This window comes from Gymnogyps californianus, chromosome 15 (assembly GCF_018139145.2).
Source record: "Gymnogyps californianus isolate 813 chromosome 15, ASM1813914v2, whole genome shotgun sequence".
NCBI lineage: Eukaryota > Metazoa > Chordata > Aves > Accipitriformes > Cathartidae > Gymnogyps > Gymnogyps californianus.
This window is the reverse complement of record NC_059485.1, coordinates 2,150,180-2,162,867: the sequence shown is the minus strand read 5'-3', so window position 1 is coordinate 2,162,867 and position 12,688 is coordinate 2,150,180. Positions and strand designations below refer to the sequence as shown.

Here is a 12,688-nt window from a genome sequence, read left to right as displayed (position 1 = left end):
TCCTTCGGGTGGGCAGTTTGGGAGGGCTCTGGAGCAGCGAGAGCGGCCGAGGAAATGGTTGAAGCTGAAAGAAAGGCTGAGGACTGGTGCGAAGAGCGGGAAGGAGCTCGGCTCTCGTGCTGGCGCTCGGCTTTGCAAGATGCCAAGAAGAGTTTCTCTGGCAATGCCCTTGCTTTGCTGGTCGGCGCCGTGCCGCTTCGCTCTCTCCTTCCCACCCTGCTTGTCCTCTGGAGCCCTTAGAGGACATTTAGAAAATGAAGAGAGCAGGGCAGCTGGCATGGGCTGGGGAGGGACAGAGGTGGCTGGAACCTATTGCATACAGAACACTGATCCCCGGGGTGTTTGGCACCCAGCCGCCACATCAGCACATGCCCGGAGTTACTGTCATCCCACAAGCCCCGGCCCGTTTAAAATGCACCTGACAGTGATTTCACGCAACTAATATTCCTACCCTGAGGGGGGATAAAATGGCACAGCCCTCTCCTCATGGGTGAATGCACCATGCGGGTCACCAAAACCCCGTGGGGTATTGCATCGCCCGTCCCTTGCATCCCCGGATGCTGGTGGGTGCAAGCTCACCGTGCCGCGGCGCGTGGCCGTGGAGGAGGTGGCCGTCACCTTGCTTTTGTGGCTTGGCACAACGTGCTGCCATCCGCTGCAGGGCAGGGACTGGTGCACAGCTCACAGCTCTGCAGGCGCCAGCCCTGGGCACCGAGCGGGGACCGCGGGCTCGTGAGCTGGTGGCAGAGGGCTCAGGGGGGGTTTGGAGGAGCAGAAGATCCATCTCCATCCTCCCAGGCCCATCCCGGCCCGGCCCATCTCCCAGGAGCGGCCGGGGAGGGGAGAGGCAGCCACGGGCAGGTCCCGAAGCTGTAAATTAACGCCATGAACCTGTTTGCCAAAGAATGAACGTGGGTGACGTGCACAGGAGGTCCTGAAAAGTTATGGGTGAGATTTACAGCATCAGAGGCGGGACGCAGCCTTCCCTTCCCGCGGCCCCGGTGTGGGAACGGTCCCCGCTGCACGACGGGGGACACGGCTGGGACGAGGCTGCCCTTGGCCGCGGGGCTGGCGGTTGCTGGGGGTGGTATGGGGGGGACACACACCAGTGCCCACGCACAAGGGGATGCTGATGAAGCTGGGGGGCTGGTGCTCAGTGCTCGCCCTGCCGTCTGCGTCGAGGAGCCCCTGCACCCTGCATCACCCATCAGCCTTCGTGCGTTGCATTTTTACCCAACATTGCAGGAACCGGAGATAAATATGTATTTTCCTTACCCTGCAGAGAGGTGTTTTCCAGGCGCCGTTCCCCGGCTCCCCTCCCGTGCCGCATCCAGTCCTGCTCCCTCCTCTCTGCCGTCACTGCCAGGGGGCCATTTGCTGCATCGTCTGTGAAGCCACTCGTGCATTCGGACCAGGGGGTTGTGATCGGGTGTGTGTCTCGTGACGTTCTGTACAGCTTGCAATAACCCTTGTTGCACATTACTGTAGTAAACCATTACTTATATACCCCGCAGTTCACCCTCTAGTCTCTCAATCCACACCGCGCTGCGCGGGCCGGCGCGTTGCTGTGGCACGGCCGGTGTGGTGCCAGGGGCTTCCAGGAATGAGCCTGGACCGGCACAGCAGGACCGGCCCCAGGGCTCCAACTCAGCCGACCTGTTGTGTGAGCACCGGCACTCATCCTTGCCCTGCTGAAATTCCCCTGGCCGAAACCACCCAGATTATCTACCCGAAAGCCCTCCCGGATTTAGTAACTCTTGACAGATGACCAAGGATGCCCGAGGTGGCTGGGGCGGATGCCACTGCCCCGGCCCTTCCCCTGCCTGTCCCTGCCCGCTGCCCACCCTGGCCAACACCAGCGGCTGGGATTGTCCCGAACCAAAGAGCAGAGGCAGAAGAAAAACTCCTAATTTCAAAACGTCGCAGCTCTCCCTGGCAAGGAGGTGGGGGAGCAGCCCCGGGGCTGCTGGCGTTTAGGGGGTGCGTAGGGAAAGCTGCCACCACGCGTGATTTCTATATAACTCTTGTACATCAATGGTCATTCCTTGAGTTGGAGCAGCTGGAAAAGTGAGTGAAGACCCAAAGGAATTATTTGCAGCCTTCAGGTTGTGAGATTTTTAAGATTATAAACCTGGCAAGGACGGAGAAGGAGCTGGTTAAGAGGAGGGGAGATGCAATTGGAGCTTTCTCACCTCCGGCACCAGCGCTGCCCACCACCGACCCGCCAGGGCCCCCGGGGGAAGGGGCTTCAGCAGATGCTTCCCGGCACATTCGGGTTTGGGATGGGTGCTCCTGTGCCTGCTCCTCCGCAGCCCCTGGGGTTGTTTCGGGGCTGGTTTTAAGCTCCGCGGGGACACGGTGGACGCGGTGACCTGCAAAGGGGCCCCGATGCACCCCTGCCCTCCCGCTCCAGCCACCTCTGGCCGGCAAGCCCGCGGCAGGGGCTGCACCCCACCAGTAGCCTCGTAGCAAACAAGTTTCTGTAATTTTACCGCTCCAACAAGAGCTATTTTTACAGCAAATCCTTTCAAAATAGAAACCAGAAACACCTGCGGGCGTTGACCAAGCCCTGGTGCTGCAGGACCGGTTGCTCGATGGGGCACGGGGATGGGGACACCAGCCGGGAGCATCCCGGGGGATGGCAAACCCCGCTCAGCGCTGCACCAGCAGGTCCAGGGACCCTTTGCAAAGGCTGATGCCCCCAAACCCAGCCGAGCGGGTGGTGCAGCCAGGCAGCCAGCCCAGCCGACCGCTGCCGACTGCTCTTGCCCTTCCCTTTGCCCGGGATAAATGCTCAGATAACGTATTTGCTGCCACACAGCATCGGGCTCCTCCGGATTTTCATCACACAGCCTCGGAAAGGCTTTGCTTCCTTTCTTTTTGGTCTCCTTCTTCATGGCACGTGCTGGACGGCGTTTCGGAGCGTGATCAGAAATTGCAGGAAGGAAGCTGTAAAAAAGGGAACGGGATTGTCCATGGTCAGGGCAAAAAGGACGGGTGCGAGGGAAGCACCTCCCAGAGGGGTGCTGAGCCCATCACCGAGGACTCGTCTGTTCTGCACCCCGGTTGCCCTATAAAATACACCCCTGAACAGCTCAAAGGCTTTTTCCACTAACTGGGAGGACCTTTGCCTCCATCAGGAGCGCAGAAATCACCAAACCCGAGGCTTTAACTCATTTGCCCCAAAGTTCAAAGTGACCCTTTACAAAGGGGAAAAAAAAAAAAAAACCAAAACCAGGAGAGAAAGCAGCTTTACAAAACACTGTTGAGAAACTGCCCCGTCACACCCCGTTTTCAGAGCAACATCCCCACCCCGCAGCAGATAAGTGCCGAGCTGTCCCCGGCGCTGCCCATCCCCGGCCACCGCAGGTGGGTGAGCACCTTCCCCGGCTGAGCAGCGCCGAATCCTCCTCGCCAAGCCAAATCCCCCCCGGACAGAGAGCGACTCGGCAAGGCCACCGGTGGGATTTAGGGAACGTAATGAGACTTAGCGGAAAAATTACTCGCATCTAGATCGAAGGGCAGTAAGATAACTGCTCTGAGCAGCCTATTGATGGCATTTCTAGAGCAGGGATTTATTTTCTATCGGCGGTTTCTAGCTGAGGGGTGTGGAGTCGGGTACGGGGGCAATGCCTGCTGGTGCTCCTCCACTGGGTTACACTGGATTTCTCCCAGTCTGTGCTGGTGTGGTCCTGTGTGGAGCCAGGGGATGGAGGGGGACCCTGTCCCTGCAGGGCACAAGCAGGAGCGGGGCTCTGGGTATCAGAGAGGACAATTTATTGTGGAGTTTCTTTTGATAATGGATGGAGAATGAGATTCTGTTTTCTGTTATATGGGATTTAAAATCTCTCCCTTGGTTGCGGGGGATTTGTGCAGGCACTCAGAACACGGGTGGGCACGCTGAGCCGCTGTACTCCCACGGCTCCAGCCCCAGCATCGAACGAGAGCATCAGCTGCAGGACCCCCGGCACCTTCCCAGCCCGGCCGGCAGCCAGCGCCGTCCCAGAGCTGGGCTCCCCGTTTGCGCTCTGTGCTCGCCTGACCCGCACCAAGGACGAAGCCCCGGCACAGGCAGCATGGTGTGGGCAGCCCCGGCCCCGGTAGCCATCGCTCTCTGCCTCCGTGAGTTACATCTTGTCCCCCTAAAGCTGACCCTGCCCCAGGAACCCCTTCCACCCCCCGGCACTGGGGATGCTCCAGCCCGCGCTGCTTTTCATTCCCAACCCGCTTGGCTTTGGCACTCCCTGCGCTTTGCCTCGTGCTCCCATCAGCATCCGCAGGCAGTGGGAGTTTTTCCCAGCTGCAGCCAGCGCCGCGTTAGAAATCTGCACAGGCAGATTTCCAGGGGCAGGTTTATCACTTCTTATCTTCTAAACTCACCCTGAGGCACCTCGGGTTGCCCGGGCTGGCGCAGGCTGCAGGGCAGTACGGGGGCTGCTCTCTGCATAGTGTTCGCCAGCATTTACTAAACCTTATTAAATTGACAAAGAAAAGGCCCTTCCCAGACTTTAAACCTGGAGCTGCTTTAGAACAGCTCCCGACCGCCTGTACATACGGTCATGGATGTTTTACAACCCGCTCCCGCTTCGTTGCAGGTTTTTCCGCAGACCTCGTGAAAGCAGCAGCGGTGAGTCACCGCCGGCGGCTCCAGTGGCTCCGAATACGCCAGGACTTTGCCAAAACCTTGCAGCTGGCGCCGGGAGCGGCAGAGCTGCTGCGGTTCCCCTAGTCCTCAGCTCCAGGGAGGCAAAGCCATCGCCTCCCACTGGCCCCCTGTGCAGCCCATGGCCCTGTCCCTGTCCCATCCCATCCCTCACTCACCCGCTGCCCAGCAGCTTCCCTGCCCTGCTCCCAAACCGGGGGCTGGGACCCTAAACCTGATGGGCACCCGGTCCCCCCAGCTCCGGGGAAGCAGGGACAGACCTGCTGTTGAAGGGTCCCTACTCCTGAGAGCGGCTGTGGTGGCTTTTGCCCCGGCGAGTAACCCCGGGCAGCCTCGGGGCTGCTGCAGTTCTCAGCTGCCTGCGGCTCGTGGGCAGCAGCCGCCGGCCTGGGCACACCGGCCAGGTCTGACCCCATTCCCCGCTTGGTCCCTGCGTTTAAAAGCCCTTCTTCCCATTCCTTGCTGGGGCTGAGCGTCCCCTCGTCCTCCTCCCCAGGCTGCCCTGATCATCGGAGCCGTCCTGTCTGCCACTGAGCAACACGCCGAGTAAGTACCGGCCCCAGCCGGGGTCTCTGACAAGCGTGGGGGTGTCTCGGGGGGTGCAGGCAGTGGGATCAGCGTGTGTGGGTGTTGCATTTCTCCCCGCATCCGTGTCACGGCTGCTGTGAGAGGTCACTTGGGCTGCAGAGGATTTACAGCCTTGCGCAGCCGGTTCTGGTGCTGGCGCCCAGGCTGGGATTTCAGCTGCATCGCCTTTTGTTGTAGCACAAACACACCAAGAATTTCCTTTCCTTTATGGGGCTGACTCAGATGCAACGGGAGCCTCCCCCAAGCCGAAATCCAGGCTCTGCTGGTTTCTCCCTCACCCAAAGCCCGGGGTATGGTGGGCACCTCTGCCACCACCCCGGCCGTGGGGATGGGCATCCCCTTCGGCACCACCCCAGCACCGGCATTAGGGGACATTTTCATGACACTCCATGTTATTCCCACTTACCCCACGCAACTGTGGTCAGGGTGAAGGGGGGGTTTCCCAAGGGAATGAGCGGGTTTGTCCTCCACTGGGAGCTGGGGAGCTAAAGTGGATGGTGAAATGCAGCCGTGCCTCCCCAACGCAGCCCCTCAGCCTCGGTCCTGCAAGGCTTCCAGTGCATCCCAGCCAGCGACCTGCCTGCTGCCGACATCCTCGCGTTTGCCCAGGGATTGCAAAACAAAACAGCGGAGCTGAGCAGCGCCCAGGTGGGCAGGGGCAGGAGCGGGGGCTGCAAACCCCAGGGAGCCCGATGGGGCACGGGGAGCCGGGGGGTGCCGGGGCGAAGGGGTTCTCACCACCTTGGCATTCGCAAGACAAGCCTCTCTCTGCCCAGCTGTCCTGCCTGGCCAGGTTGCTCGCTGCCAAGAACCTGACGGCCGATTTCGGCAGGTACCCACCAGACCTGCTGCTCTTCTTTGAGTGAGTATCGAGGGCGGCACATGGCTGCGGTTTCTGGTGCCGAATCATGCCATCCAGCGCTCGCCAGCATGGCCCTGGCATGCCCTGGGACATGCGGGAGCTCTGCGTGGGAGAGGAGTATTACAAAAATCGCCTGCGTCTGCGGGCACCTTCAGACCCGCATGGGGCATTTCCAGCCCTGCAGACCCCCTTGTTCTCTCCTCACCCCACTCCTCCCTGAGGCTGGGGCCACGCTGGCCACGGCATGGGGTGCACAGGGTGCGGCAACCCCCGTCCTGTGCCCGAGACATCCTCCCCAGGGTAGGAGGAGACCCCCCCAGCCCCGTGCAACTCGGCAGCTCATTGCTCGGAAGGGAGCAACAGTTTAAAACTACTTTCCCCACGCCCACAAAAAGCAAAATTAAAGATCTCCTGCCTGGACATGACGAGCCTTTCGCCTTGTTCCTCCCCGCCCCGCTGACTCTTGCTCCCCGCAGCTCGGCTGAGGTGCGCGGTGGGACTTGCAGAGCGTTTTACGCCCGGGCTTCCCGCGGGAACCTGGACCTGCTGCCCCCGGGCTCAGCCCGGCGGACGGGGCTGCTGCGAGGGGCACTGGCCTGCCTGGTGAGTGGGGGGCCGAGCCGGGGGCTGCCAGGGTCCCCCACACCCCTTGCCAGGCGTTTGTACGAGGGCTGGTTTGTCTCTCCCAGGGGGTGAGGAGCAGCCGCCTGCGCCCCGAGCAGCTCAGCAGCCTCGGGGTGCTGGTGTGCGACATGGAGCCAGAGACCATCACCGCCTCGGACCCCAGCGTCCTGGAGAATCTGAAGCTCTGCCCAGCACTGACGGGGGCCCAGCGGGACGCCCTCAACACCGTGCTCCTCGGGGGGGGCACAGTGTACGGGTAAGGAGCCTTCGTCTGCTCTTACGGGGGTGGGCGACAAGCAGGAGGGATGGCGTACCCATGAGGATGCTGAGCTGGTCCTTCTCCCGACGGCCACAGGGATCCTTCGAGCTGGGATTTACGGAGTCTGCAAAATTTGGGGCCGCTTGTGCTGGCATTGAACCAGACCACGCTGAGCTTGGTGGCCGAGGTAAGCCCCCTCCTCGAGACCTCGGGGTGAGTTGCCTGTCAACCAGGCCAGCCCGGAGGCTGTGGGACCCAGCACCCTCTGCCCCCCTGGCAGGCAGCGCGGGAGGCTTTCGGCAGGAGCATCGTGGCCGCATACAGCAGCCAGGGACGTTCCCAGCGGGAGAAGTCCCTGACCCTCCTCAGGGCCTTCACAGCAGCGTCAGCTTCGTCTCATCCCAGGCTGAAGCGGAGCGCAGACCGTGAGCGTTTCCCTTCACCGCAGCCAGTCCAGACCAATTCAGAGCTCTTGGGGGGAAAAATGCCCCCGGGGTGGTCAGCATCTGGGTGCCCCCAGGGAGGGGGACAAGACTGGGCAGAAAGCTGCGGGATTCCCGTAAAGTAACTGGGGAGATGGGGGAAATGTCCTTACAGCACGCTGGTGTGTTTGCTCTTACCTTGCAGCGGGAATACAGCAGCAGCAGCAGCCGGGAAGGAGCCGGGGTGGGGGGAGAAAACTCCTGGGCAGGGGCAGCACGAGGGAAGGATGCTGCAAGATCGGAGGGTGCTCGTGTGGGTGACGTGAGAAAGGGTTCACCTTACCGGAGCGTTTTTAGTTGCCTTTAACAGGACAAAGCGCATGTAGCCTGCAGAAACATCACCAGCTTCTTCAGGAATAACTTTAAGGAATGAAAGCGAATAAGGCATCTTCATGGGTTGGGGACCCGGGGGATGGGAGGATGATTCGCAGTCCCGCCCGGCAGGATGGCTTGAGCCGCGTTATTGCGATTCCCTGTTCATTCACCGGAGCTCCTCTGAGGGGCTCTGGGGTCCCACGGCAGGACCAGGGCCAGGCGGGAAGGGAGGAAACGCCGTCTGCCTGACGTGCTCTCCCTGCCCGCAGGCTGCCTGTCCGCGCCGATCACAGCCAGCACCTTCTCCGACTCCTCCTTACTCATCAGCTACGACACCAGTGAGCAGTTTGACCTGTGCCTGAGCAACGAGGTTTTAAAACCAAACCTGAAGCTTCTGCTGGAACAGCCGCTCACCGTGGAGTACCTCCGGGTCGTGAAAAAAAAGCTGGAGCAGGTGATGGGTGACACAGAGCAGGAGCCCCCGCGCAGCCCCCCATTAGCATGGGCACACTCTGGGACGGGCGAGACCTGCTGCGGGAACAGGAATCGCCGGCTGCGGGGATGAAGGTGCCCAAGCGGGTCCTCTGCGCCCGTTTCTGCCTTCTTTTCCCTTCCCTGACCCTCTTTTCTGCCCTACTGGCCTGGCCCTACAGATTTACCCGTCGGGGATCCCGGAGGAGCAGCTGAAGCTGTTAGGGACACTGTCCCGCCAGTACACGGCAGAGGAGATCAGCTGGTGGCCGGTGACATCCAGTGACACACTCTTGGCCCTGCTCGACCCCTCGGATGGCAAGTGGGAGGCTCCCCAGGTAAACCCGTGGCAGCAGCGCGGGATGGGCGCTGGTGAACTCAAACTGGGACCGCTCGGTGCCCGAGCCCAGCTCGGGGTGAAGGCATTGCCCGAGGGCGGCACGGTGGTTTTGCAGCATACGCATTTCTACTGGGAGCATCTTCCTTCCCTGCCTGCGTGCAACCACGTGAACTGTGTTTCCCAGGTCCAGCAGCTGCTCAGCAGGTACCTGGCCCTGAGGGGCACCTTGACCGGGCCCTTGCTTCAGAAAATCGGTGGGAGAAACCTGTGCAATCTGCAGGAGGAGCAGATCAGTCAAATATCTCCAGAGGCAATCAGGTAAGCCACTTTTTTAGGGATGCTTTTCAGTCCTACGAGGCCCCTGGGACCGCAGGGGAAGCGGATGGTGGGATGGCAGACCCCCACCTCCGTTTCGGCTCTGCCCACTCGCAGGCAGCACGGTGGGGTGGCCGCATCCTGCTCCCAGCTCCTGCCCGAGCCACCGGCATCGCAGGCAGGGATAGACCACTCATCTTCCCCCGCCAACAAAAGGGCTTTAGCTGTGGTTTGGGGTGGTGCCCCCGGCTCTAACCGGCGACCCTCCCTCTCCCCAGGACTGCTGGACAATTAAACATTTCTTCTTGCTCTCAAACCAAGAAGGACCAACTCTACAGAAAAGCCCAGGAGGCCTTTGCTGGCCAGGCTGGCAGCACCAGGGCGTATTATTGCCAGATTTGGCCATACCTGGGTAGGTGTTTCAGCCTTCGTCCTCCTTCCCACAGCAATGGAGGTTGGATACCTCTTCCTCGGCCGGGGAGGTTTAGCCACATTAGAGACACGTCTAGCAGCCTCCAGAACCCCTCCAAAAGCGTTGGAAGTGTTTGCACGTGTCTAGGTGCCCCATACGCTTTCTTTAAGGTGGAGCTCCAGCGAAGGACCTGAAAGACTTGGCTAAAGCCGGCGTTGCCATAGATATGGACATAGACACCTTTCTCGCCCTAAATCCCGAAGAACTGCAGGTACGTCCCCAGTGTGCTGCTGCTCTTTTCCCTGCTGAAGGGTAGCGCTGGTCGAGGGCTGAGCGGTGGGGTTTGAGGCCACAGCCCCGTCACGTCACCAATTCTCTATTTTTTTTACCTTTTTAAATTTTCTTTTGGAAGTTATTACTTGCTCTGCAGCCCCGTTAGAAAAGCACTTTGTGGCGATGCCGGCTGTGAGGATGAACAGAGATGATGTTGTACGTGTATTGCAGAAACTCAGTGTCACGGACGTGAAAAATTTGCTTGGGGAAAACCTCCCTTACCTGAAGGAAGCTGAAAATGAGACCTCGGTGATGCGCTGGCTGAAGAGACAGTCCCAGCGGGAACTGGACTGTACCCTGGGAATCGGCCTGCAAGGGGGGACGGCGGAGCCCAGCCCCACGGGGACGGCCACCCCTCCTCACCCCACCACCTCGGCCAGTATCACCCCCACGGCCGCTGTCCTCCCCACTGTCCCCACCCCTATTGCCATTAGCAGCCACCCTACTACTAATTCAAGTAGCGGCCCCCACAAGCCCCCCACCCCAAGTGCTATCAGCCCGACCCCCCCTAACAGCACTCCCCCACGTGCTTACACTGCTGCCCCCACTGCTGCTGTGAGCCCCGCTGCCACCTCCACCGCCCGACCCGCTCTGACCACCGGCTCCGTCGTCCCATGCTCCATCCACCAGTCTGCCACCTCAAATAAGGCCACCCCCCCCGCTGTCACCCTCCTCACCACCGTCCTTGCTGCTGTCAACCCCAATGCCACCTCTCCCAGCTCCGTCCCACCCCCTGCTCTCACACACGGGGCCACCACCACCACCAGCGTTGTTACTAGCCCGGCTGTTACCACCCGCAACACCAGCACTCCACTGGGGTCCGTGAACCCCCCAGCACCTGGGGGTACAGCCAACCCTGCTCCTGCCACCCGTAACACCGCCACCCCGAGCACCCACAATGCTCCCAGCACCCTTCTCCCTAACTCCCCCTCTGCACCCGCCGCCACCGCAGCCACAGAAACGAACCTCCCACCCCACAAGCCCACCCCGATTCTCAACTCCACCGTCTCCACCCAAGAGAGCGTCATCTCTTCAACGCCCAAGACTACAACATTGGCTTGCAAGACCAGTGCCCCTCCGGCATTTCTCGGCCCCTCTTCCACCACCACCAGCAGTGAGACCACTAAAGAAACACCCGCAGGCGTGCCAGAGCCACCGAGACCAACACCCGGCGGATACATCAACCTGCAACCCGAACCTGGTAAGGTGTGAATGTTCGGAGTTGGGAAAGGCTTAGGAACCGATGGCGAGGCAGAAGTCTTCACCGACAAGCAGGAGCTGATCCACCTTGTTCCTGGCCAGATTTAATACCGGCGTGCTGCTGTCCACAAGAAACCCCAAGTAGTTACTGGCTGGACGGGTAGCGGCGTGTCTCTACAGGGCGTTACAGCCCCTGGACCTGGAGCGTACTGCCTTCAGATCCCATGCGCTCTCAAGCCTGGCAAGGTGCACCTTAAGATGTCTCATCACCTTCTGGGCACGCAGCACCCCTCAACCGCTCCGCAGAAAGCTGGAGTAATGCCTTTAATGGCAACGCGCTGCACTGTTTTTCACAAGGCAAGGATATGGGCCTTCCACATTTTAGCTGCACGTAGTGTTTCTGACCAGGCATCGCTGTAAAAGCGCTAAAATCTGAAGTCATCTAACCTGACAGAGCTACATCCGTAGCTTTAATGACTCAAACAGATTTACTGCTGCGTTGCACTGGTGAAAGTAAGAAAAGAGTCAGTCCTGCTGACTGTTCACGGCCAGGTGACACTTGTAACCAAGGTGCAGGTATGGATAACGTCACAGAAGGCAGAAAAGCGTTGTCCTGACACGTGCAACCCTCTGGGTACCTGAATCCCAAAGCAACTCCACTCGTGCTCTTTACCTGGACAATCCAATTCTTTCTCATCTGTCTTCTCCCCCTAGGATCAGGAACCAGACTCTCCTCCTGCCTGGTGCACATACTGACTACAGCTGTGGGAAGCTCACTGCTGCGAGCGCTTCTCTGACACTGCCACCTCCAGCACCATACTCACTGGATCCCTCCTTTAATCTTCACCATCTTGCAAAATAACGGTGCTGGCAAATTCCCTGCTGAAAAGCAGAAACCCAGGAAAGGAAGAGAGTTTGTCCATTGGGTACCAGCACGGAATTTGGTTATTATTTTTGAGGCTGGGCAGTGAAAGGAGGACAGAGATCTTTCCAGCCCAAAGAAGCCCAACAGGTACTTACTAGCTAGTTGCTCTATGTAATACAATTACCAGCAATGTTGACTGGTCTGATAACGCATTAGTGCTGACAGCGGGCCCAGTTCTGCCAGCTTTACTCACACCGAGTGGTATTTTACTTCCAAGCAGTCCCGCTGGGATCTGTTGAAACAGTGGGACAACTCAGGGATTTGAGTTACTGGCCGTTGCAAAAGAAGCAGAATATGGCCCAGCAACGCAGCCTGAAAGCTCAGAGATCCACTAAATTGCATTTAACTTGTTTCACGAACTTAGGAGACTTTTTGATCAGGATTTGTTCAAACTACGCGAAGCCTAGTTAGAGGGATGATTAACTGAAGATAGTTTATGGTGATTACCGTTGCAATGCTATATAATAAAACATCAATCAACTTTTTCTTCCTTACCAAATGTACTCTTTGATGTGTTTAGTGCTTTGTATTGTAGTTTTTCTAGCAAGTTTACATCTAAACAGTTTCCACTTCTTTTGCTCTTTCTGCATTATCTAGTGTCTCCTCCTCCAATAGCTCTACTACAAGAGAGTGTTTCTCCCTCCAACTTGCAGATCTTCCACTTACTAGTTTCATTCTCCGTGGGCTGAGGAGATTCTTGCCTGTCATTTGTTGAGTCAAGGCACGAAGAAACAAATCAAGATTTCTATCTTAAAAATGCAGACTGTCTTAACTGGGCTCTCTCCCACCCTAGCTCGTGCCCCAGCACCATGCGATGCAGGCAGTGGGGAAGCATCTCTTGCCACCCAGAAGCGTGCAGTGACGGACAGACCAGGCTCTCCTGTTCTCTTCGTGTAAAG

The 12,688-nt window shown here is 59.0% G+C and overlaps 1 protein-coding gene across 1 annotated transcript; it reads left to right on the top strand.

Moving 5' to 3' along the window:
• The first annotated feature begins 4,076 nt into the window (after positions 1-4,076).
• Positions 4,077-11,661, top strand: LOC127022535 (mesothelin-like protein). Its single transcript, XM_050906168.1, has 13 exons — positions 4,077-4,136; positions 5,160-5,209; positions 6,844-6,993; positions 7,093-7,183; positions 7,277-7,447; positions 7,624-7,735; positions 8,063-8,247; positions 8,447-8,602; positions 8,789-8,922; positions 9,198-9,331; positions 9,502-9,602; positions 9,836-10,865; positions 11,579-11,661. Exons 1-13 carry the CDS (start codon positions 4,077-4,079, stop codon positions 11,659-11,661), a joined length of 2,457 nt encoding a protein of 818 aa, XP_050762125.1.
• The last annotated feature ends 1,027 nt before the right edge of the window (positions 11,662-12,688 follow it).